We start from the raw sequence: 26,095 nt of genomic DNA, 5'->3' as shown, positions 1-26,095 counted from the left end.
ACCTACAACTGATTCTCTGGCTAGGGTCTCACAGACTAACAGATTTCAGTGGAGCTGTATTAGCACAACTCTGCATTTATTCCCAATTATTTTTATATTTTTTAATGGAGCATTTAACAGCTCACACCCTTTTGGCATCCTCTACTGCAGCTGTTTAATTTGTTATTTTGTGTGTGTGTGTGTTTGTTATCTTTGAAGCAAATGCAGAAATCCCTCATTATGACTTTATTTTCTTATCATAGCAGTTGTAGCACTCTGGCTTCATGTGCTTTGGGAACCTAAAAAGCAACTGAGTCTCAAACTAACTCATGGCTTTTTTTAAAGTTTGTGTGTGACATTATATATGCATGTATAAATAAATATATGTATATTTTTGCCTCATTGGAATGAAAATGTGTCACAGACTGTATGTGCGAAGTTTTCTTTGGCTGCCTGCAGGACTTACAGGACTCTGCAAAACGCTGAGCTCTCTTTGTTACGTGTGTGCTGACTAATCAAAGAATTGATCTTTTTCCCCATTTATATTTTTAGAATCAGAACATTGTTTTTCAAGTAAGCTTGTAACATAATTCAATGATTTATAGTTGAATTCTTTGTTCATATTTTAATTTCCAAAGATTAATGTATGTTATGCTTTTTGAAGAAGGAGATTCAAAATGTATTTAATGAAACAAACTGAAATAGCTCCCTTTTTATACATAGGCAAAATGAAGATTTCTTAAAATAGAAAATCAGTGACTTGCTTTTGAATAACACACTGGCATTTTATGTGGTTTAAAGTTATTTTGTGGTTCAGTATAGAAATCAACATTACTTTTGTATTACCCTTCATACTTTTAGCTGAAATGTGGAGCCTACTTTTACTTTGTACATTTTCTACTAGAATAGGGATTTTAAGGCTAGCTGAGTTATTTCCTTATAATTATAGAGTTTTTCAAAATTATCTCTTATTTCTTTTAAAATAACGTGGAGTTTCATTCTTCTTTGATAATATATTCTAAGTATTTCATACATTTTTCACCACAAATTGATCCTCAGCTATGTAGAATTTGCTTTTTACCTTTAGAGAAATCTGATTTGGAGGAGACAAGCATGGTTCCCCTAAGGACTATACATAAATTTTGACTATTTGTTACCATTTTATCCATGTAGGATTGTCCCTGGAGGTAGTGGAAACAGAGGGATGGTAATATAAAGCATGACTCAACTCCTGTTTAGCCCCCAACACCAAGCTGTCTGTCTTAGAGGCCTTGCCTGGGTGTGGACTGATGGCTGAAGATGGGAATAAGGTGCTCCTGTGGGAATGGCTGCAGTCTCTATCTTTGGTCAGTTGAGAAGTTTCTAGAGCCAAATCACTAGAATCTGGATTCTCACTACTCAGATGTGGTTCAAGTAGTAGAATCATCAGTATCATCTGGGAGCTAGTTAGAAATGCAGAATCTCAGACCCTTCCCCAGACCTGCTGAATTGGAATCTGCATTTCACCATGGTCCCCACAAGATCCATGAGCACCATAAACTTTGGGAAGTTCTGGTCTAGGTCATTGGTTTCCCAGAATGGCCAACTATTAGAATCACCTCTGGAGGTGATTAAAAACTACATAATCCTGGTCCCAGCTCCTGAGATATTATTTCATTAGGTCTGGGATGATCCCGCTGCCTAGCCAGACATGGAAACCACTAGTCTGAAATGTATTACCTGTGGTTGGTGAAGGAATGTTTGAGAAGGTGAATCACCTGCTAAGTGGGTGTCTGGAGGTTTGCAGCTGCTATTGGTGTGAGGTTCCCTTTCTCTAGACTCCATCCCTGAGTGGAAATATCATTCTTGACGAGACCATGGAAGCCTGCAGGCCGTTGGACCAGTGTGCCAACACTGTCTGCGTCTCCATCTGATGGGAATGGAGATTTGCAGGCAGTCTAGCTACCCAGCCTCCATTCTCTTCTCTTCCAGTTCCCATGGAAACAGATTGCAAGAAAACTGGGCATGGTGCTATCTTTACCCTGTTTTTGGCGATCTGAGGTCTGTTTCCATGGGAACCAGTAAGGAAAGGATGGTAGTAGAGTAGCTAGACTGCTTTTAAATTTCAATGGCAGCCTTCGTCCTCACTATAAAACCCTCTTTTGCCCAAGTTTACCTCTAGGCCAGGGGCCCGTGTGTCTCTGAATGTTGCTGTGACTCATCTGTGGGGGGAGGTGGGTGGAGAAGGAGGAGAAAAGATGGAGCTCTTAAAATATCCTTGAAAATGCCTATCATTTCCTTTTCTTCCAAGAAGCCATTTTTAGGTGTTGGTATAAGTTATTTAAATGTCATCTTTAGCTATTATTTCTTGTATGGTTTTATTGAACATAATAACATGTTTTTATCCAAAGGAAGTGAAAAGATGAGTCACTTCAATAGGAGTGATTTCTATGATGTGGGGAATCCCTATGGTTAGTGGGTGTGCAGTAAATATTGACTAGTTCTACATGTTGGAGTAGGAATGAGGGTGTAGTAGGGTGACGTAGGGCAGATTAATAGGGGTCAGGTGAATGTTTGGGTTAGATGGGGGACTTTTCGCCTGTGGTCAGGACAAAGTGAAATGTCCCTGATGTTGACCTATTTAAGTATTTGGAAATGAGAATATTGATTTCTAATCTAACAGGCCCTAGATTTTAACTCTTTGAGAATTCAGCCACGGAGTGGAGCTGAATGGGTCCCACTGAGGCGCTCTATTTTTCTTATCCCTTACCCTGTCCTTTTTTTTTTTTTTAAACTCTCTTACAGTCTTGTCAACTGATCTCAACTTTGATGCATTTTCTAAGGGTCAGACAACCACTTGTAGTGAAACCACTGCCTTACAGTTATATTAATGACCCATTTGACAGATGAATACACTGAGTCTTACAGAGATTGTATAACCGGCCCAAGTAGTGTGTAGCAGGCTGCTCAGCAGAATTGTCATTCTAAGTTCCTTCTGTTAGACCCCAAAGCTGTGCTTACTTCTCTGAGCACAGCACGCCCACAGAGTGAGTGGCTGTGTCAGTGCCAAGGGGTATTGTAGAGCTCCTGACTGTAGTAGTTCATCACTTAATGGGAGCCTGTCTTAGCACTCAGCCCCACCCTCTCTATCATTTCTTCCAACCAACCAGCCCAGATAAACAGGCAGCTTCATGCTTTTTGATATTAGCCTTGTGTGTTTACATTTGTGTGTTTCCTATTTTAAATTTATTTGTCAATATATTTAGCTTTTAGGTCAAAATGGACAAAATTTAGTTTTGATGATTGCATGCCTCCTTTTGAATATTTGGGGGAACAGTTGTCTAAAGAGAATATTTTGGTGAGAAGCAGCAATAGGAGGAACAAAATTAAATCCTCATTCTTGCTGTTTAAAGGAACTCATTTACTCACTAGACCATGGGAAGGTGGGAGTGGGGTGATGTTGTTGTACACTGTGGAAAAGTCTCTTCCTTCCCTCCCATCTTATGTTCTCTTCCTACCTGTGCCTCCCTCCTACCCTCCTGGGGACGTGGAAGCAGGAGGTCCGGGCTTCTGTCTGAAGAAGCTTGCTGAGGGCTCCCAACTGCAGATTAGAGGTTAGAATGTGCCCAGAAGGGAAGAGAATAAATAAGGGCTAGATTTTGAGAAGGAACATGGAAGAACTGAAAGAAGATGCTATTTTAAATGCAGAGAAAGTCGCCTGTCAGGCTGGCGAGGTCCATGGTGTACTTAGATCATGAAAAGCCTCACAGACACTGTGTAGCTAACTTTGGCAAGTGATGGGAACATGAATAGTGATTTCAGGTTTTGAATTTGGTAGTTAGAATTTCCTCTTGCTGCCAGAGTTCTGCAGTTTTCTTTGGTGGCAGAATTCTCTTGTCCAGATCTGATGGTGTACATATAAGACAGACAGACTGACTCAGCATCGAGGATGCTGGGTTGAGTACACTATTCAGAATGAGATAGTTTCTGTAGCTGCCAGGAAGTGCTTCTAAAGCTGAGCAAACTCAGCAAACTTGCAAGCACCTGGCTTCAGGTGCTATGGGAGACTGCTTCCTGTCACACTGGGCTTGTGGAGGGACCAGTTCTACACTGCAAGAGGGCAGGTTTCTACTGCCCTCTGGGCTGCTGGGTGGGACATGCAGTACCTGTCTGTAGTGCTTTCCCCCATGAATAACACTCGTTTGCTTTTACTGTGTAAGAGCACACGCATAGGCCTTTGTTACCAAGGCAGCGGAAATTGGTCTAATGAACTCTTTCTGCTTGGCTGGAGGCCTCCAGACACACAGGGACAGGGTTTGTGTAGTCCCATTAGTTAAATACCAGGCAGCCTTTCCCCTGAATTCTCTGTCCCCTTCAACAGCTGCTCTTCAGGACAGATGCACTTTCATGGCTCTGCCTCATCCAGCCTTCCAGGAAGACGTGAAACTCTATCAGTGTTTCCCTAATATATGTGGAGTCAGGCACTGCTTGTCAAATGGCTTGGTGTGCTGGGGCCTCTCACAGATGTAGCGTTCATTATTGTGCGTAACTGTATCACCGAGAGCTCGTTTGTCACACTCTCAGACTGGTTGCTGCCGGTGACATCAGCTCCGGGGGCCAACCTCAGACAGTACCATTTTGTGTTATGTCCTTCAGACATCTGCTGAAATGTTCATCTCCTTGAATTTCTGTGATCAGATTAAGTTGTTCCACCAACGCTAACTGACTGGGCTAAATGAGTTCTGTTTCCAGAATTTGGTATGTCTCAAATGACAGCTTTCCAGTTGAATTCCAAGTCATTCTTGAAAGGTTGCTCTCGAGATTATCTTTTCACTCTCATATGACAACATGTGTTTTCTCTAAGGTACTCAGGGAATCTATGATCTTAGTAGGATGGTGTGTGATCCAGCACATATCATTTTTCTGGTTTCCTTAAATGATAGAAACAGTACTGTGTTGAGTGGAAGTTTAAGTTCTAGAAGGATATGGGATGGGTCTGTGTCTATGTCTGCTGTGCTGACAATAGGAAGGAACTGTCTTCTCTTTCTGGAGGTAAGTGGGATTCCCCTAAATTTTGTTGTAATGGGCGTATTTAGGCCATAAGGAGTCTTTCTGCCAGGGCATGTATGTGTGTGTGTGTGTGTGTGTGTGTGTGTGTGTGTGTCCATCCCACAGTTGCAACTACATTAAATTGAGCAGTGGAGTCTGCTGGCCACTAGTCAGAGTGTCGCAGTCCCCAGGTGTTGGGGAGATGCCTGTCAGGTGTTCACTATACATCCCTCTTCTCTCCTATCTGTCCCAGATGATATAGACTTTTCTTTGGAAATATCTTAAGAAAAGTATTGTCAAAGTATTTCTATCCAACACAACCCACCTCAAACCGGATATTGAGTTGTAAAAAATTATAAAACAGAGGGGTGCCTGGCTGGCTCAGTCAGTAAAGAATGTGACTCTTGATCTTGGGGGTGTAAGTTTGAGCCCCATGCTGGGTGTAGAGATTACTTTAAAAAGATAACATCTTTACAAAAATGATAAAACAGAAAGTTTTCTTTTTTCTAAAGGAATATATTTGTCAGAAAATGAATACAAGCAAATAAGACAAAACTATATAATGAAAGTTTCAGCGTTCCCTATGTGTTTTGATTAAAGATGCAAATGTGGAACTGGCTTGGAGCTTTGTAAACAAGGGATGTTTAGGAAACCTTTGCTAATGCAAGTGACTGAAATTATATAGATCTTTCATTTCTATAGGGAGCATTGGCTCTATTATTGATCAATTTTTATTAGCTTTTAAAGTGTTGGTGTTTCTGTTCCAAAACCTGCTGTTTCATAGAAGAGAGCTGGGTTTATCAAGCTGTTGGGAGGGGTTGGTAGGATATCCTCATGCAGAGTTTAATTCTTGGGCCTTTTGGAAGCTTAAGAAATGAACGTTAAGGGCTTAAAAAGTTAGCACTTTACAAAGGGAACAAACCAAATGGGGAAAAGGATGGAATAAAGTTAAATTGGAAGATTGGACCCTGCATGATTATTTTCTGGCAAAGAGATGTAAAACCTTGGTTAAGTTCATTTATTATTGTCTATTGCTGTTTTTTAAATTTGATGTTCAATATGAAACATGAAAAAAATTGAGTATCAAGAGGCTCTTTTTCCTTTTAAAGGCAAGTTTCTTTTTTGTCATTTTTTTCTTCTACTATTCTACCACATTTCATACCAAATATCTCACCCACACATTTTGTCTAATTTTGTATCCTTTCTCCTGATTCTTTCTGTTATTAATTTTAGCTCATATAAAATGATTTTAAGCTTAGATTTTTATCTATTGAGAACTTTAAAAAAATAAATCAAGACAAATCAATTGAGGAACTATGAGATAAAATCCATTTTTTGTCTCATTAGGTCAATTAGAAACTGGAAAAGTGGGAGGGAATACTCTTTAAAGACATAATTTATCAATCTGCTGAGGGGAGTTATAATCACTGTAGCAACTATTACTTCTTTGCCATTTATTAGAGACCAGTATTCTGTGTATGTTTCCTCATTAAATGTACAAGAATTCTATGAGGTAGGTTCCACTGTTGCTTTCATTTTACAAATGAGGAAACTGAGGCTCAAAGGGGTTAAGTAACTACTGAAATCACACATAGCCTAGAATGAGGTGAACCCAAGGCAGTCGGACTCAACCTGGCCTTTTGTCCTCTGGCCTGTTGGTGTATCAAGCTCTCATTTGAGTGTCTTTTACATAGTGGAGGGGTTGGCACTGCCTGGGCTCCAGACTTCTAGTTGGAACTTCTCTCACAGAATGCCCTCTAGGCTTCGAGTGCCCTGTGGCTAGCAGCCTCTTTGTGTACCATGCGTCAGGACTTTGTGCAGCTGATACAAAGCAGAGGTAGTAAGAGTGACAAGGGGGTGATCAAGCTGAAGCTCATATGTGATTCAGTGCAGTATAACCTGTATTTATTGGACACCTGCTGTATCCTAGGCCCCATGGTCAATGCTGAAGATACAAACATTAGCAAGAAAAGGTTTCCATTAGGAAACAGCTCCATAAACAGCATAGACACCATGGGGACAGGAACTTGGTTTGTTTTGTTCACTCCTGTTTCCCCATCATCTAAAATAATACCTTGCTAGAGTAATATCCACAAAGAGCTATTGAAATACTGAATGAAAGGATGCAGCTTGTACAGCATTCTGTAGGACAGAGAGCAGGGCTTGTCTTAGGCAAGGCCTAGGTGTTGTATGGAAGGCTGCTGTTAGCTGGGGCAGGGAGTGGCTTGGTGTGGGGAGTGCATATGGGCAGGACAAACACTGTTTCATACAGATAGCTCCTCAGTCCTCACTCTCTCCTACTCTTACAGAAGAACCAGAGGACAGCTCCTCTTCCTTATTGCTCGCACTTGTTAGCTCCCTGTGGGAGCCCATTTTTCTTTGCCTGTCATGCCCATTGCAAGCTAATTTTATCTGAAGACAATTGGAATGGGGGAGAGTGCTAAGTGTGGAGCATCTCAAGCCCAACTCCCTGGTGTGGCCAGTCTGTACCCCTTGTACCAGGCATGGAGGGGTAACCATTTCTCATGCAGCCACCTTCTGCTTGCCTGGCGTTCACAGCTGAGGTGACCATGATGTGCTCAGACTGTGTCAGGTGACCTTCAGTGCACATTCTGATTCTGTACCAAGCTCCCGACCCTTCCTTGACTTTTCTTTTTAGCACATTGGTGTTGTGGTGTGGGCCTGGGAAAGTGGAAAACTTCTCAGGATTCCCTGGTCCCCATTGGTAGTGGTATAGGTGTGTACCACATCCCTTTTTCAGCTTCTTCCTTTTGGCCAGTTTGTGTGAATGGGAGAACTTGGGAGCTTGGGCCTAGACTGATACCTGGTTTCATTCCCAGCTCTGCCTTTATCATCACAGTCACTTTCAACACATTGCCTCTCCTCCATGAACCTCAGTCTCCTCTATAAAATGAAGGGGTGGGATAGACAACCTCTTGCTTCCTTTGCTCCTAGATAGCATGAGGAGATAGTTACAGACTTCCTGATTCACTAGGGACAGTATCCTATTTGCTTATTTGGGGGGAGGGGAACTTTCTCCCACCTGGTTTGAGTAGAACCTCAACTATAGTCCTTCGGATTTATCAGGTGTCGTATTTGTCAAAGTGACATTTTAAAAGATGTTCTAATATAATTACTGCGTTTTTCAGTTTGCAGCTTGTGTGTATATTTGATTTTGCACTTGTTTCCTAAAATGCTGACCTAATTATCTGGAGCCCATCAAGCTTCCCAGGGCTAGGATGTTTTTTTGTTTGTTTGTTTGTTTGTTTTTAATTTTTATTTATTTAGAGAGAGAGAGCATGTGTGCACACACACGAGCAGGGGAGGGTGAGAGAGAAGGAGAGACAGAATCCCAAGCAGGCTTCACACCGTCAGTACAGAGCTCGATGTGGGGCTCGAACCCACGAGCTGTGAGATCATGACCTGAGCTGAGATCAAGAGTCGGAGGCTCAACCAACTGCGCCACGCAGGTGCCCCTTTATAGCTTTTATAATACAACTTCAAATTGTTTTATAGCCCCGAATCATAGAAATTAAAAGTAGCATGAAGGATTTATAATACCCAACCCGGCCTTCCCTGGTTGCAAGCAGCTCATTTCTCTGACTTGTTCTCAGATTTGGGTTTATGTGCAGATTTTCTGTATTTGGTCACTATGTTCTTTTCATACACATTTGTCCTGTCTCCCTTGACCAGAGACACGGCCACAGCGGAATATTCAAGGGGGACTTATTCAGAAGGGACTTCCAAGTTTCATGTCTTCACTTCACAAATGAGAAAGTATGGGTTTGACAGGCTGAGGGACTTGACCAAGTTCTGTAAGTGGGCCCAGAACCAGGGGAAGGATGTCCTATCTGGTGTTGTCTGCCCCATAGCTGCCTTGAGGGCAGGGGCTGTGTTTTTTCCAAGGACATCCTTTTATGCTATTAGGAAATGTTGAGACATGGAAACTTGCCAAGGTCCAGATTATCTGTTCATGAGGTTGAGGAGCTCATGTGGGTAAGTGTGACATCTCTTTCCCAGGGTGACACCTGATTCAGACTCTGGTTAGAAACAGATCCTCAGGTTTCTTCTGTCTACTTTTTGTCACATCTGTCTCCCTGAAAGTCCATTACCCCTTTAAACTTAAGTGAACCAGCCAGTAATTGAGATTTTTTTTCCCATAAGCAGTGACTCTTCATGTATTAATTTTCATGGTGTGTGTGTGTGTGTGTGTGTGTGTGTGTGTGTGTGTGTGTTGTCAAGGTTAGAGCTGTCTCTTCATTTCTCAGTGGACTTTCTTCCTAGGACTTATTTGGTGATTAGAACAGTGACAGATCATCAGACATAGGCACAGAGCCTCAACTCTCAGAGTCTTTTCGGCCTGGAGCCCGTTGGGCTGCTCAGTCTAGCCATCACCTAGGTAACCGACACTAGGCCAGTGAAGCAGTCTGTCCACAGTGAGAGGAAATAAAAAATGAAGCTGCAGTGTTTATTTCTTATGCACTACAAATTTTTTGAATGTTGCTAGATTTTTAAAAAAGTTCGTTTCGCTTTCTCTTCTAGGTTTTGGCCTTTGTGCCTAGTGTATAACCCTAATGTTTCCTGAATTGCATATGCCTATTTTTGTAGTGTAGTTTTGTGAGAGCTGTGAGCTGTTGAATGCAGTTAAGTTTTTATTCCCCAGCGATTTCTAGGAGGACTGCATTTCATGTAAGTTTTTAGGAATAAGTGGTAAGGCAAAAACATATTCTACAACTTATTTGGTTAGGTTTTGTGGGTGTTCATGTTTTAAAAAAATGTCCCTTCCTGTAGGGATGTTTTTCCATTTGGTGTGCTCTATTTCCTTAGTAACTGTTGCTCTGTTGTGGGAGGGACTTAATGACATTTTTCAAGTGCAGTATTGAATTAATTTACTTCCTGGTTAGGCCTGTCCATCTTTCCAGTATAAATAGAATGTGTGTGTGTGTGTGTGTGTGTGTGTGTGTGTGTGTGTGTGTGTGTATAAAAGACAGGATGATGGTAGCCTGCTTTCTGTAGCAAGGGATCTTGAATGTGTGACTCAGGATGACTCTGTGATCTTGCTAGCTGGGTAAGTTGCCTCTCTCTCTTTACTCTTTCTTTCTTTCTTTCTTTCTTTCTTTCTTTCTTTCTTTCTTTCTTTCTTTCTCTTCCTTCCTTCCTTCCTTCCTTCCTTCCTTCCTTCCTTCCTTCCTTCCTTCTTCCTTTCTTTCTTCCTTTCCTTTCCTTTCCTTTCCTTTCCTTTCCTTTCCTTTCCTTTCCTTTCCTTTCCTTTCCTTTCCTTTCCTTTCCTTTCCTTTCCTTTCCTTTCCTTTCCTTTCCTTTCTTCTTTCCAGTATCCTATCCTCTACTTGATAGGATAGGACATTCTGTGAAGTGAGTAGGAATGATCACTGGTAGTCACTGCCTCATCTTGACCGGTGGATGGTAGGAAAACCATTTCAGAGAACCCTCCCAGTTCAGAGGCTCTGAGCCAGCTGTGCAGAGTAGTCTCTCAGGAAATTCTGCCTCTGTTCACTGCTTGGGGTCAGTTTGTTTTGTAAGTGTTTGCTGAGCTCTTCTTCTGTGTGTACCCCTCCGAACACCAATGGCCTTCATCCACTCTTCCATTCATTCAGCAGAACAGGCATCAGGCAGTATCTTAGCTGCTGAAGGGAGGTGGAAAGTCAGTCAGTCACTGTCCTTGTCCTCAATGCACTTAGAGTCCAGCAGGAAAGATGGGTGCTAAGTGATCAGGACCCCTGCATGCAGCTGTGACTATGGCAAGTGCTGGGAAGCTGGGTAGATAGGCTGGGAATTTATCCTGGGGGATGATCATGGAGGTCTCTCTGACCAGGGTCATTTGAGCTGTGATTGGAAGGTGAGAAGGATCATGAGCAAGAGCCATAGGAGAGGGTTAGATGCGGAAGGTGGGTGAGACCACCATTTGTTCTGTTTCTCTGCCTTTTTTGCTGATTCTTGGTTGGTTGTTAAGCTGTGAAAGCAGATGTGCTTTGCTTCTCCTAATTCTGGGTTCTAGTCACCCACCTCTGTTCCCCAGCCTGTTGGGTCATCTGACACTTTCTTACTGAGCGTGACTGGGTTCCTTGCCCTGTCCTGGATGCGTGGGTCCCTCACTGAACAGAACAGAGTCTTCAGGTCCTGGGCACTCTTGCTACTTTCTTGTATATTTCTACAAAAGGAATATGTGTTAGTAGTTAGGAAGAAAACATTTTATGGAAGTTAGTTTCATTTTAACTTAAAAATTGCATTTATGGAGACTGAGTATATGCAGGAATTTGAAAGTTACTCATTAATGGGATAATACTGTGTTCCTCTGGTCTTTATTAGTTTACACATTGCCCTAAAAGTTCTGACCAATACCATTCCTGAGACCCCAATTTGAGCTGTTAGACACCTGTCACCATACTTCTCTTTTAGAAGTAAAGTTAAGAATTGGTGAGCGTGGGGGCGCCTGGGTGGCTCAGTTGGTTAAGCATCCAACTTCGGTTCAGGTCATGATCTCACAGCTCATGGGTTCAAGCCCCACAGCGGGCTCTGTGCTGACAGCTCAGAGCCTGGAGCCTGCTTCAGATTCTGTGTCTCCGCCTGTCTCTGCCCCTTCCTCGCTTGTACTCTCTCTCTCTCTCTTTCTCTCTCTCTCTCTCTCAAAAATAAATAGACATTATAAGAATTGGTGAGTATGATGAAGATGGTAAAAGGAAGAAAAGAAAAAAAATTGTTGGTTCCATTTTGGTCCACATCTGCCTCAGTCTTTTCCATAGCCATTTGAAATGTGATATAGAATAGCTTGATTTTGTTTTTAAAAAGTGAGGTAGCATACCTTTTGCAGTGAAACAAAATAAAATAAACAGAAAGCCCACGATAAAGTAACAACAAAAACCTCATCACGCTTCGTTTGTCTCTGAGTTTAAAGAAAAAGAACAAATAAAGTCTACTGTTTCTGTGCATTGAAAGCACCATAGCAAAGGGCAAAGAAAATAGAGGTTTTATAGGGGCAGGTGGTTTTGTTTTTTTCTGGCACTTCCATTTCCTCAAATTGATAGGTATAGTGCATGTGGTTAGTTTACTTTAGAAGTTAGTGTAGGCCGTTAGGATGCTCACACTGTGTGTGTTGGTCATTTTACATGGAATGTTTCAATTCAGAGAAAAAATGTTTTGTCACATTTTCAAGCACTTCATAACTACCATTTGCATAAATTATTTTAATTGGAATAATTTTTTCCACCTATTCATTAAATTTAAGGACTTGTGGTACACTACACCTTATTAACTGTGATTGTTACTGCAGGTACATGAAGGCAATACAATTGAATTTATTAACATAATTACAGCACTTCATTAATACATAAGGTCTTCCTTATAGCTAGCCTGCATTAGTGATGTTTCCTTTACTACTTTATATTTACAACAAGAGGGCTTAACAGAGTGTTCTTTTCTGTTATGTGCCATTTTCTGAAATTATTTTTCTTTCCTCTAGTTTGATGGTGAAAAAGAGGAATAAGGTTATATTTTTGAAAGATCGATATGAATTGATTAGAGTGAAGTGCTGATAATGAAAAAAAAGATTTTTCTCTAATACTGGAGAGTCCTATTCGGATTCTATTTTAAAAAGTCTCATCTTTGGGCTTCTAACGTTCTTGTTATTAGTGTTGCTTCTTGTATACTATAACAACACTAAAGTATCTGAGAAATATTTTGTAAAATGCTTTTATATTATATAATGGTATGTAATATGTAATGCAAAATTTCAGATTAAACTTGCTTTTCCTTCTCACTCTTTAAAATATTGTTATAGGCCTTTGTTTTCTCCCTTGAGAGTCATTTTTTAAAACTCCTCAACACAAGTAATTCTAGGAGTACTGACAGCAGTGGATAGGAACCTCAGACCTCACTTCTAAGACCTCAGGAACAAGCTTGGGAAATGGGTTTCTTCTTCAGGGTACCTGTGAACTACAAGTAACTGAGGGAAAGACATTTGAATATTGTATGGCCTTTGTAGCCATTCTTAGAGAGGCTCGGAGCAGTGAATACTGTCTTCTGTCTTTTTTTCTGGGGTGCAAGTAAAAGCTACCTCTGCTCCCTGCCCCTTCACAGGCACTCAGGAAAAGGTGGTGCACCTACCGCCTCCCCAGAGCTCCTCCAGTGCCCATAGCGTGACCATGAACATTGCTCTGGGTAGCTTTCTCTTTTTCTCCTTTTTTTGGCCTCAATGGGTCTACTAAATTTCATGTTCCTACAGGTCATCAGGAAAGTGATCTCTTTCTTTTTAATTTCAGCAAGGGGAGAGGCGAAGCACAGAGAGCAGCAGATCAGACCATACTGAGCTCCCTTAGAGCGGCTGAGACCCGTGGAGGATGCTGGCTGCCAAGTGGCTGAGGAGGGCCTCACTCTAAGGTGGGAAAGCAGGTCTCAGCGGGACAGCTTCCTCTGCTCCTGGGCTCACCATGGCCTTCACTCTCTGGCTGGACGGCTGACGTGACTGTGTGCCCCAAGTGTGCACGCTGCTGGACTGGGTGCCGTCCCAGGTACCACCTGCTCTCAGGGTCTGGGAGCAGGACAGGTGGGCATCAGATGCTACCAAAAGCCGGACGGGGCAGAGCGATGGACTCCGACAAGCTAAGATGGAAGTGACCTGAGGCCCCGCCCAGGCAGTTTTCTCTTGACAGGATAGCTTAAGAGTTGGAGCACAGGCTTGTCTGGGGAGCAGTATGCAGGAAGCTGGTTTTCAGGCCACAAATGCTTTCACAGGTGAGAATTCTCCACGCTTAAAACTTTATTTGAACTTAGTTGGTAGGTAATAAAGTAACAAACAATTCTATAAAATGAGTATGCATTTATGTTTATGAACTGAAGGCAATTCAGAGTCAAGGGGCTCAGGCTGCCATGGTGACTGATTTTGACAAAATAATAGTATGTTTTTCTTCTCTCTAAATAGAAATTTGAAAAAGCATTTGACATTATATGATTCTACTTTTGTCGAGTAATATGGCACACACAATATTCTGCAAGTCATTGTTCTCTAAAGGAAATATGTCACTTGCAGAGCTATGAATAGAGGATATGTTTTTCTTTACAGAAGTGGGAAGACTCTCTGAGGGAATAAAGTTATTGATGATGAGTGACTTCTCCCTCCCCATCTTTAGTTTTCCTTCTCAGATTTATTTGTGTGCAAATGGTGGTGGGGGTGGAAATTCTGCTGAACTAACCACTCAGTTGAGATTCTTCTCATGTAAGTGAGCTTATGGAGAAGCCCCGCATCACTATTTGACATTGCTTTGCCCACTGGCTGCCAGTTTGCACATTTTGCAGGGAACCACTCAGTCTGGCTGACGCCCCAGACCCATGGCCTGAAAGAAACACAGGGCCTTTTGAATTTGGGTCCTTGTTCCTTGTCAGATTCACTTAACATCCCAGGCTTCTGCCTCCTTATTTATAAAATGGGGGCGGTGAAGTTAAAGAAACTAATGGAATCAAGGAGAAACATTTTTATATAAGAAGATAGTTTTTGGGCTTTTTTTTTTTTTTTTTAAGGAAAGATGGTAGTATAATCGCAACAAGTGACCACATTCTCTGGTCCTGTGAGTTTTAAAAGTTTGCAACATTTCAAATTCTGTGGAGAGAGCAGGTCAGGTTGTTGTGTGCTGGAGAGGTTGTGGCTCAGCCTGAGGGCCACACAGACTTGGATTGGGGCTCTGCCCTCTCCCCTGATGAGAGCTCTGCTCTTGGACAGTCATTGAGCTTTTTTCTGTTTCCTTTTGCTTATTTCTAAATGAAGATGGACACGGACTCAACTGCCCTGCTCTGGGGAAGAAATGAGACTACATATGTGAGTGCTGAGTATGGAGTTCGATCCTTTCCAGACCTTGGCTCTTTCCTAACGTGGAGTTACAGGGTTGAGCCTGGCTGCCCAGTCCAGTCCTTGTGCTCTGTGCTCACACTTTGAGCGAGCTCCTTAGACTGTCACCATCTGTGTCTATAACATGGGAGCCTTCATCCTGGGGGCTGTGCTGGGGACGGTCCTCTTGGGGTGGTAACAGCCCTTTGAAAATGAATGAAACTGTATTTAAGTGTAGATTCAGAAAAGCATACAAAGTTGAGTGCTTTAGACCATCTCAGACTTCCAGTCTGGCTGATTGGAAACCCTGTCCTCCTGTCCTCCCTTAATGGGTCCACTTCAGCTGTTTCAGTCACATGAGCTGCTCCTTCATGGAATGTCACTTTCTCTATTCTGTGTGAAGGGTAGCATACAGGGCATACCTCTGTGAAGTGGCCAGGCCCTTCAAACTCTTCTTCCCCACTCTCTGGAAGACATCTGGGGAGGAGAGGCAACCAGGAGGTGTAAGGAAAGAAGCTCCTAAAGCAATTCTGAGAGGAAGAGGTAACAAAAAGAACTGGAGGAAGAGCAGCACATGGTTCAAAATGTAGACTAGCCTCGTGTTCACGCTCCTCAGCTGTTTCAATGCCTGCCCAGGAGGTGAAAAGCTCCTGTAGTTGTTGCCTCCCCCTGCATGGCTTTTGAGACTCCTACTTTACTGCCATTGCCTTCTTGGGCAGTCAGCCTTTTAGAGGGGCCTGACCAGGGAGTGGAGGTGAGGGGGGCACCCCACTGGATTCTACACACAGTCTCTCCTGAGCCTGACATTAGTCTGACATGGTTCACAGTTAACAGAGTTGTGTCCAGTCCTCACCAGTTTCCTCATTTTCTGAGGAAAAATGAAGACATCCCCCATCCCTGTCAAGATCCCAGGCCATCTTGAGCCTAGGGCCTTGAGACAGTTGGTTCTGAATAATGGAAACCACTGGGTTCTGCCTGGAAAATTCACAGTAGTTAGGACAGTGCCTGAAACATTAAGGCCCGAGAAAATGGCAGCTGTAATTATGACTGTTACTGCCCTGATTATGGGCACAGGACCATGGTCACCTCCTCCTACATTTGCTTTTAGCCACCCTCTCAAGGCTCCTCCCCAGTTCATATTTTCTGAACTTCTTTTAAATTATAATTTACCGAAGAACTCTATTTCCTTACAAATTTGACCTCCTCCTAGTTGCATCAGCCTACCTGAATAATAATCATATTGGTAGTAGTAGTAAAATAATATCCATGGCCAATATTTTAGAGAGCTTACCATGTGCTTTACCTGTGTGTGTGTGTGCTGGTATTGTTGATGCAGGGGCACACTCAGAGCCAGCAGTTAGACCAGGCTGGTGGCCTTTTGAAATCTCTTAGCCCTTTATGCAAACTTGGCTGCACATGTGGGTCACCTGGAGAGCCTTACCACTGCCTGGGTCTCCCCCTCAGAGAGTGGGGTTTAATTGCATCAACTAGCCCTGCCAAACCAGGACCTATAGTCTAACAGGATCCCCAGGTGCTCAGTGCATTTGAAAGTCTGGCAAGCTGTGAGAGCCAACACTGTACAAAGAGTGGTGATTAGAGTTTAGAGGAGAGGGTGGGTTGGGAGAGTCAGTACTTGAAAAAAGGAACTGACTTGTCCCATTTCCTCAACACAGGTGATTGAATAATCTGCACATTCTCAAGGAAGCTGTGGATTGTTGGATATTAGTTATAAGAGCCAGGCGCACGAGTACCTGTAGGACAATGGTTTTAGTGCCCCACTTTCTCTAGGGAAATAACCAGTGATGGAATAAAGGAGATAGAAGTACCCAGCCTTCTCTGGAGTGGGTCCCTGTGGAGTGGGCTCATCATTTTTATTTTTTGCCTGCTCTTCTCATCTTTCTTTCCCCACATGGTTGGTAATAGTTACTTATGATGTAGGATGAAAGGGCCGATCCTCTGTCCCTGCCCAAGCAATGCAGTAAAGCTGTAGTCTTAGAGGTGAGTCAGAGGCTGGTGCCCACCCACTTAGTTGGTTTGCCGTTCTTATGTTTCTTGACTTTAGACTTTTCTTATCCCAGGGCAACTAAAGGTGCTGATGTCTTAGTTTCTGGAATTGAAGATGCACTGATTTTGTGGATTTTCTAGGCCAGTGGAAAAAAGTCTTGCCTTCGATATTTGAAACGGTGAAGGGGTTAAAGCATTTGTCCTTGGCTTTAAATCTTGTCTTAGAGTGTGACGAAGTCATTATACAGTTAACCATATCTCCACTTAAAAAAATTTGTTAGTTTATATTTTAGGTTTCAATTCCCTTGGTGATGGGAGTCTGGAGGGCTCAGGATTCCTATTAAAGAAGTACTTAGGGGCTGCAGTCTGGCCAGGAGGGAAGCCTGGTAGACCAGTATGAAGCTGTGTTTGCATGGCAAGCCCACTGCTTGTTTTGCAGTGAGTGCAATTACTGTGACGGCTGGTGGGAGCTTGGAAGCCCCTTCGTCCCCATGCCATTGCCGGTTTGCCTGTGTCTTTCAAATCCCCTCTTACATTTTGCTTCCTGTGTGAATATAGGTGTACACCCATGGATACATATTGCAAATTCATCCTCCTAATTATGATGTTCTATTCTTGCATATAAGAATTTACACATTATTGTAAGTTTTCTCAGCACATGTAATTTGAAAATGATTTTAATCAGTTAGGTATTATTTTATAACAAAAAAGACTTAATTTTCTCTTTTGCAAGTAATACCTATTCATTGTAAGCAAATTGGGAAAGCTCAGACAAATTGCAAGAAAAAAATAACTACCCATCCTATAGCCTTGCCGTATGAAGCTTTCCACTGTCAACATCTGGCTTACATCTTTTCCATCTTTTTTTCCTGTGTACATTTCTTCCTATAAACTGTTTTTATAACATGTGTTCACTTTTATAACCTGATCATTCCCCTTTAACATTACGAGCATTTTCTTTAGAAATATGCCTTAAAATTGCTACATCATATTCTTTATGTATGTGTACTTGAATTTTTAAATTGTGCTTTTATTATTGGATATTGAAGTTTTTGACAGCTTTTGCCCTTATAGATAATGCTTTGATGAACACTGTTGTGCAAAAAGCTTTTCTATGTATTGGGCTATTTTCTTAGGTTAAGGTCCCAGAATTAGAATTATGGAGTTCAAAGATGTGAACTTTATTAAGGTTTATGACTGAATTTTTAAAAGATTTTATTATTTTTAAATAATCTCTACACTCAACGTGGAGCTCGAACCCACAACCCCGAGATTGAGTCACATGCTCCTCTGACTGAGCCAGCCAGGCACCCCTATGACTGAATTTTCAAAGGGATTGGTTGGTCCTAGCTTCTGAGACTGTGCTGAGCTCCATTTCTTCCAGGTGCCTGTTCCCAGTTACTGTGGCCTGTTCCTGCCATTCAGCTGTGAGATGGAGCAGCCCTGCTTGCACTGCAGGATGTCATGAAATTAATGCATGTTTATGGAGCTCTTTGCAGCATGATGCTGTAGAGCCTACCTGAGTGCCATCATTACGACAGTGATGCTAATGTTTCATTTTGGCAGTGAAAACTCAAGCATCCTAAGTTCATTGTGTTTGTTCTTTCAGATAGTCTCTGTCTGGCTTTAGTTCATGGAAGCAATAGTGTAGATGAATAGATGCCAGCAAGATAAGACTTTTGTAAGAACACCCCCCCCCCCCCCCCCCCCCCCGCAACCCTGGTGCCTCTGGGCATAGAGAAATGGGAATCCTTTCAGGCTGGGTCAGTCAGCTCTCTGTTGAAGTGTCCTAATAGTGATGGAGATTTCATCTGAGGTTTGCTGTACTTTCTCCTGACTTGGAAAGCATCCTGCCTGGGTTATCACCATTACATCCTAAAGAAGATGCCAGTGTTAGGATTCTGCTCCCTCCCCACCACTAATGACACCCTTAAATACTGTTTTGCATAATTAAATTTCTTGGGCTTCTGGAATCATTTCGTTCAGTGTTAGAAGAAACATATATCCTTGGATGACTAAATAAATGAACCAAATTCCTATAGAATTTACAAGTCTTTCTTGTGAAAAGGATGGTCAGACCTAGTTGTTAAATAAATTAAGGTTATATCACTCATAAAGGAGAAGAATGAGAGTTGATTTAATAGTCTTCAGATATCCAAAACAGAGCTATTTTATGAATTTAGGTGATTGTGTTTTCTTAGCCACTAAGAACCAAAAAATGGAAAGAATCACTTAAATGGAGTTGTTGTGATGCTTCTTTTTCCATGGAAATCTTTCACACTAGCTCGAGTGCTGGGACCCTGAGTAGGATGGACGTGGCCTTACTTGGAGGCTTGACCAGCGCTACACTATTCCAAGGGCTCTGAACAGCCCCGAAGGATCTTGAGCCACCTAGACTTTGAGCTTATTACTCACCCCTTTGAGGCTGTGCCTGTGTGCCGACCATGGATGACCTTAGCTCACACTTTCCATATCTGCCTGAAGGATGCTTGTTTTAGTTGATAGTGAGAGCTGTTTATCAATTAAAGGGAGGTGGGGCTGGGGGGGGGGAGTGATTCATGGCCAAATTTTGGAGGAAGAAATTTAATTGGTTTCTTTACTGTAGAACTTTTCAAAGTGTTTAATATGAAACTTGGAATATGAAGGTCCCTAATGGGCGATAATGGGCAGCATTTCCCAAATGACAAGACATTGAAGGCTTTTTAGAAAGCAAAACACAGAGGGACAACACATGATGCCAGTCTGTGATGTTGCTTTCCTTCTAGCTGAGGTTTGGGTGTCACTGTCCCACGGCACTAGTGAAGCAGAGCTCTTGCCAGACGTGTGTAATGTGCTGCAGATGAAAAGAAGGTAAGGAGGCAATCTTTCTTCTGCCTCCATTCTCCCCCTTGGCTCATTCTGCCAGCATTCTTTAAAATGCAGCTTTAATTATGCCTTCTCTTGTCCTCAAAGTTTTCATGGTTTCTTGTTTCCTAAAAAGAGTCTAGACTCCTCAGCCTGGAGTTCAAAGTTCCCTTGTGTTTTCTTCCATCATTCTCTTGCTGTGACTGAAGTTCCAGACAAACTGGACTACTTGCCCATCCTCAAATAGTTTTTACATTTTTAAATACCTCAATGCCTTTGCTAACACTTCTTCATCTTCCTTAGACTTTATCCTTCTACAATTTTTCTGACTTCAGGGTCTGTCTCAGTTCCATGACATCTTTTGTGATGTGCGTGAGAGAAGCCCAGACGATCTTCCTACTTGTAATTTAACAGATATAGAAATGATTGATAATAATAGATTTTTGTAAAATCTTGCATGCTCTGGCTTGAGGGAAGTTAGATTTACTAAGAGAGCTATCAGAACACACTGTGGTGTGTGTGCTTGGTTTTTACATTGCCCTATTTAGCCTGGCATCTGGTCCTCAGTTCCAAACGTAACCCTTATTTAATAACATTGTTTCTATGTGTAAATTGTTTTCTAATAAGCTCCTAAAGCATCTCCATTTTCTTTCCTGTAAACTATTCTGCACTGTTTCCAGAGTTTTCCTACTGTGACAAAGATGATCATCTTTTTTAGAGGCATTATGGTAGCCTGATGCCTGAGGAGTGTATATACCCATTTTAAATAAGGATAAGAAGTAATCTCAGTATTGCTTGAAACTGTATTTATTTTAAGGTTACTTAAATATGTACAACATAAATATAGTTATAAAATCCTTATGTTTATAGCTTTTAAATAGCTATACCATCAAAACAAATATAGGAATTATAAAGTTGAAAACATTCAAATTGCTGCTTAATCTGACATACTTTTATTTCGCTGAACCTTTCCATTTCCCAGCCTTTTAAATTCTGAGCAGAGCATCCTAAAGGGTGACTCAAAGTGATGATGGGCACTCATTGCTGGATTTTAGGATATACACATAAAAGTCAACAAGGCTGGTTTGAATGATGGTTTTAAGCAATCAGCACTGGTTTAAGATGAATTCCTTGTCCTTGAATATCCAGGGTCAAAAACTACCTACAAATCTCATTAGGGTTCTTCAAAAAATGTTGGCTTTTGACCATCATACTTCTGAAACTTGGGTGTTTAAGTTACCCCTGTAAAGAATGGTTTAGTTCTGGAGAAATCAAAGACTTGTACAGAAACCAGGTGACTGCTTCAACATGTGACCCCTTGAATTTCTTTCTTGGGTCCTAGATTCTTGCTGTATTGGTGTGCAGAGGGTTTGGAATCCTTTGTTTGGACTATCTTGTGCTTACCACTGCAGGATGAGCCCAGAGGCTAGAAAAGGCCTGGCTTCCAGAAGAAGTAGCCATTCCCGTGTTGAACTTCCCCCAAATTTCTACTCAGTGATGTTGACAAGTTAGCTGACTATTCTGAAGCACAACTTTCACAACACTAAAGTGGAGATAATAATAACTAGTCAGTAGGATTTTAGTAAGGATTAAATGAAGTAACATATGTAAAGTATCAACTGTAGAGCCTAGCAGATAGATGGTGCTCAGTAAGTGGTTTTCTTCTATCACCATCTTCAAGAGGTTAGCTACATGTAAAGGCCTCAGAAAGCAGGGGTTCATTTAGCAAATGTTTGGTGGGAGCTCATGCCATGCCTGTGAGGGGTTCAGAGCAGATTGATATGATCCTTCCCCCTGGACATACATGTTCAGTGCAGAGCAGATGCATCACTGCTATTGTGGACCTGGGAACATGGTCTAGAGAGGCTGTCTTTTGCTGAGACCCCCTGGCCTCTCTGCTTATGGAAATCTTCAGCATATGGCTTCCTCTCTCCCTCATTTATATTCCAGTCAATATGATTTCTGTCTCTGCACTCAAGTCACTCTACCTGCCTTACTCAGAGATGGCTCTGGGTGATGGTTTGTGGGGCAGCGATCTTGTGCGGTCATCACAGGTCGTGAGTGTGTGCCCTGATGGGTCTAATTTGGAGTTACAGGTCTGCATGTGTTTATTTCAGGACATTATGTTCAAATGTGAAAACTCTGAAAGGGATGCAGAAATAAACATGTTTGGCATCTGTGTAGATGTTTTATGGTTCTATTTAAAAAATTTTAACCAGCAATAGTGAATATGGTAACATGGACATTTTTTTCCTCTCAGCTGACTTGGGTATTTTAGAGCATTTCCAGAGCAGTGTGAGGAAGACACCTCTTGGTTACAGATGCAGGATGACAGTGCGTGGCCCTGCATACCTGTAGGTAGCGTCTGGGCTCAGGGCTCCTCTGTATCAGTAGTAAGATGGGGAAACTATGCTGTCTTACTATTTAAATTTATTTTTTTTTGTGATAAAATTTCAGAAAATTAAGGATGTTTACCTTGCCCTTTGGAATTGCTTATCCATGATCTCAGAAGCGGTATTTCACAGAGCTGACATAAGGAGTGAAGATTAATTGTCTGCTCTGCCAGGTGCTTTCACATATACAGTCTCATTCACTCCTTGGAACAGCCCTGGAGGTATAAGTATTATGCCAGGTCTATTTGTAAGGGAACAATACAGGCCCAGAGTAAGCCTGCTTGAGGCCACATTGTCTAGCAAGCCTCAGTGCCAGAGTTGAAACACAGGTCTGTCTGTGCTGGAGCTGGATCCCAAGCATGCAGAGAGAAATAGTCCTTCTCCTTTATAAATCAATGCAAGGCAAGAGGGACATATAGAGAGAGAAAGAGAGAGACGGGAATTTGAAGCTTGAAACTGAACTCACATAGTAAGTGTTTGTCAGATAGTGTTGTGTGTTTTCTAACTTAGAAAATCTTTTACATGTCTACCTCTTAACCTCACCAGTTTTTATGTCATTCTGCTTTTGGAATACTTAGGAGTGAAAGAAGAATGACCCATGGTGGTGATGGTTGTAAAACAATGTGAATGTACAGAATGCTGTAGGACTGTACACCTAAAAATGGTTAAAATGGCAAATTTTATATATATTTTTACCACAATAAAACTTAAGAAAAAAACAAACCCATTACACGTTCACTGATGGCTTTCTGCTGTCATCCAGGTTTGACTGAGTATGCCATGAATGTAAGCATTCCTTATCCTTGCTTCATTGGGGTGAGGGTTATGGAGACTGAGTAAATGATAGTAATTATTACTATGTGCCAGGCAATATTCTAAGCACTTTATACTCTTATTCGAGCCTCAAAACAATTCTACAAAATAGTTGCTGTTGTGCAGCGCTTTTGACAGATGAGGAAAAACAGGCACAGGTTAAGCGAAGGTAACACCTCTGATAAGTTGAGTAGCTAAGATTAGAACCTACAACCGCCATAATCAACACAAATGACTGGACTGTGCCATGACTGGACTATGGCCAAGGCCAGCCTTTGTCAGGAAGTGTTTCCCTTCCAGCTTATCAATGTCCACAGAGATCTATGATCCAAATGCTTCTCTTGGAGAGGTGGTTTAGTTTATGGAGAGATGCATATTATAGTTGTATATTTAAGAAAACTTGGCCTATAAGGACATTTTTTTTTTTTTTTTACATAGTATGATAGAATCATAGCCTGTGTATAAACTGTAGCTTCTAGTATATGGGCTTACAGCCTTGTTTACTTTCTCTAATTCTAGACTCAGACCACACAGGAGTAGGTCTTGTCACTGTGATAGTCTTTTAGGGTGTCTGCAAGTAAGCACGTGCAGAAGCTCTGGAACACCTGTGTTTCCTCTGTGTTTGCAGCCAGTGCAGTACATTTACCGTTCAACTGTCTAGCTGGTATGTTTTCAATACAAACTTCATTTCTCACAAAGTCTTTTTCTCCTTATAAAAACATTAAATGAACATTAAGAAAAATTCCATTTATTTGGAGATATTGGCTAATATTCTAGAATGGAAGAAAAATCTGCCTGCCTCATGCTTCTGGTTTGCTCCGGCCCCGTGGTGTTCCATCCAATGCTTAGACATTGGATAACAGTTCAGAGTGTAGGAAGAGGTTCTTTTGGACCCAGAGCATAGAGAGTCTGGCGAACACCTCTTGTGAGCATATAGCAGATCATCCTTCACACACAGGATGGGAGAGAGTATGGGCTTAGGCTCATAAGCTCTGAGGTTTGTTTTTAATGTTTATTTATTTTTGAGAAAGAGAGACACAGAGAGAGGGAGACATAAACTCTGAAGCAAGGCTCTGAGCTGTCAGCACAGAGCCTGATGTGGGGCTTGAACCCACAAACCGCAAGATCATGACCTGAGCCGAAGTCGGATGCTTAATCAACTGAGCTACCCAGGTGCCCCCATCATAAGATCTGAGTTTTGATGTAAGTCCTACCATTTGTTGGGGTGAGATCTGGGTAAGTTACTTAATCCGGAGCCCAGCTTTTTTCCCTCTAAATTAGTAGTTATGATCTCAGCCCATACAACTGATAGCTAAAGAGAGAACCTAAGTGACAGTGCTGGACCAGGCTGCCTGTTTCCTTCCATGGTGTCTATGCCGTGATGTAAAGCCCTCCTAGCTGTGCTCTGACATCCCCTGGAGTCTGCTGAGGCCTTGATGTGGAGATAGGCCTGGGCTGCCTCAGAGACAAGTTGTTCGGGATGAGGCTTCTCCAGCTAGACCTAGGCCTCGTCTGTGCCTGCCTGTAATCTTTATTTTATATGTCGGGCACATTCACAGAGGGTGGACGTGAGCAGGGGGGCAAATTACAACTTAAACCTAGCCATGTGGTCTCATGTAAGTAGTGTGGACACCGTTTAGGTGGTTGAGGTGCTGGGCCCTATAGGCCAAAATGGGGCGAGGGGATTATGGATGGATTTGGCAGTTAATTTTGTCCCTATCCTGCCCTTCTGTGGGTTTGTGATGCATGAAGGGACAGTACAGGACCTAATGTGCAGTTGTTATACCTCTATTGTTTCTTCATCTAGTTTTGAGCAACTTTCCTGTTTTGGAGGTGGGGCAGTTATTTGGCCCAAACTATTTTGTAAAAAATTTTTTTAATGTTTGTTTATTTTTGAGAGAGAGAGAAACAGAGCACAAGCAGGGGAGGGGCAGAGAAAGAGGGAGACACAGAATCCGAAGCAGGCTTCAGGCTCTGAGCTGTCAGCACAGAGCCTGATGGCTCGAACTCAAGAACTGGGAGATCATGACCTGAGCTGAAGTCGGACGCTTAATCAACTGAGCCACGCAGGCGCTCCTGGCCCAAAATTTTTTCTAATGTTAAATATTAATATATTGGCCTATGACATTAGACTTAGTCAAGTAAAAACCAACACTGGGAAAACTCACCCTTGTCGTTTGTTCCCTCCCTTGTGGTCCCACAGAAGTGCCCTGCTGGAAACCTCTTTTTTGTCTTGCGATGGTGCCCTCTCCCTTTCCTGTCACTTGCCAGTGCTGTTGTCTTTTACCTCCAGAAGATGGCCTCTTGGAAAGTGAGCTGAGTGGTGAGAGCACATCAGGGCACACAGGAATGGTAGACATGCAAGCACTGGGTCTGGCTGGCTCTTCCACCTGGCAGCTATGCACCTTCACAGATGTTTTATTTCTCTGAACCCATCCTCATCTGTAGGATGGAAAATGTTTAAATGCCCACATTCCTAGGTGGGGATACAGGGCCAGATTTTAAAAAGCATATGGAAGGTGCTGTGTAAGTTTTAAAATGTTGCACAAGAGTGAATAATTCGGATAATTATGTTTAGATAACTGAGAGCTCTTCTCATCAGAGGTTTGCTCTAGGTAGGGTAGCCAGGTGTCCCCATGTATGCCTGTTGTGGTGGTGCTTCCTTTCACTCTCTGAAATGTCCTGGTTTGAACGATTAATTATATATATGATCACCTTACTTATGGCTGATGCCCTGACTAAAAGAGTGACTTTTCTGGCTCTGAATAGTGATGGGAAACCTTACTTGGATGGTCTTCACTCTCTGTACCATCTCTGCAACAGCTGCGTATGGCTTTTGTAGCAGTGGAGGTTTTCTATTGCATGAAATGTTTATAATTGGAAGATAAACTCTGCAGTAGTATGGCACGGTGGAAGAGGTGTTAACCCCACAGTTGGATCAGCCCTGTCTCCCCACTGGGGAGCTATGTGGCAATGAGTATGGATGTTTACTTACGTCTCTAAGGGCATGGTACCTCCCTCATGGGGCTGTTGTGAGGGCTTGATGAGGTCTGTTGAAGTTGCCAGCAAACCACATCGCACCAACTCATGTACATGCAAGTAAATGTTTTTTGAAAGTAAAGTTTGTTGTGTTTTATTTTTTTTTTGTCAAAAGTAACTTTTATTATTTTTTATTACTACAAAACTGTACATGTTTACA

At 42.1% G+C, this 26,095-nt stretch overlaps 1 protein-coding gene across 20 annotated transcripts in view; it reads left to right on the top strand.

Annotated features, from left to right (window-relative positions):
• The window catches only part of LDLRAD4 (low density lipoprotein receptor class A domain containing 4), a 440,311-nt gene that overhangs the window by 174,351 nt on the left and 239,865 nt on the right, over nucleotides 1-26,095 (top strand). For all 20 annotated transcript variants that reach the window (XM_023241720.2, XM_045041610.1, XM_023241723.2 and 17 more), the window contains one exon: nucleotides 13,284-13,755. In XM_023241720.2, the coding sequence (XP_023097488.1) occupies nucleotides 13,716-13,755 (40 nt within the window). In that variant the 5' untranslated portion in view covers nucleotides 13,284-13,715. The remainder of the gene's footprint in view (nucleotides 1-13,283; nucleotides 13,756-26,095) is intronic.

The sequence above is a fragment of the Felis catus genome, chromosome D3 (genome assembly GCF_018350175.1).
Source record: "Felis catus isolate Fca126 chromosome D3, F.catus_Fca126_mat1.0, whole genome shotgun sequence".
In the NCBI taxonomy this organism is placed as follows: domain Eukaryota; kingdom Metazoa; phylum Chordata; class Mammalia; order Carnivora; family Felidae; genus Felis; species Felis catus.
This window is presented reverse-complemented; position numbering and strand designations above follow the sequence as displayed.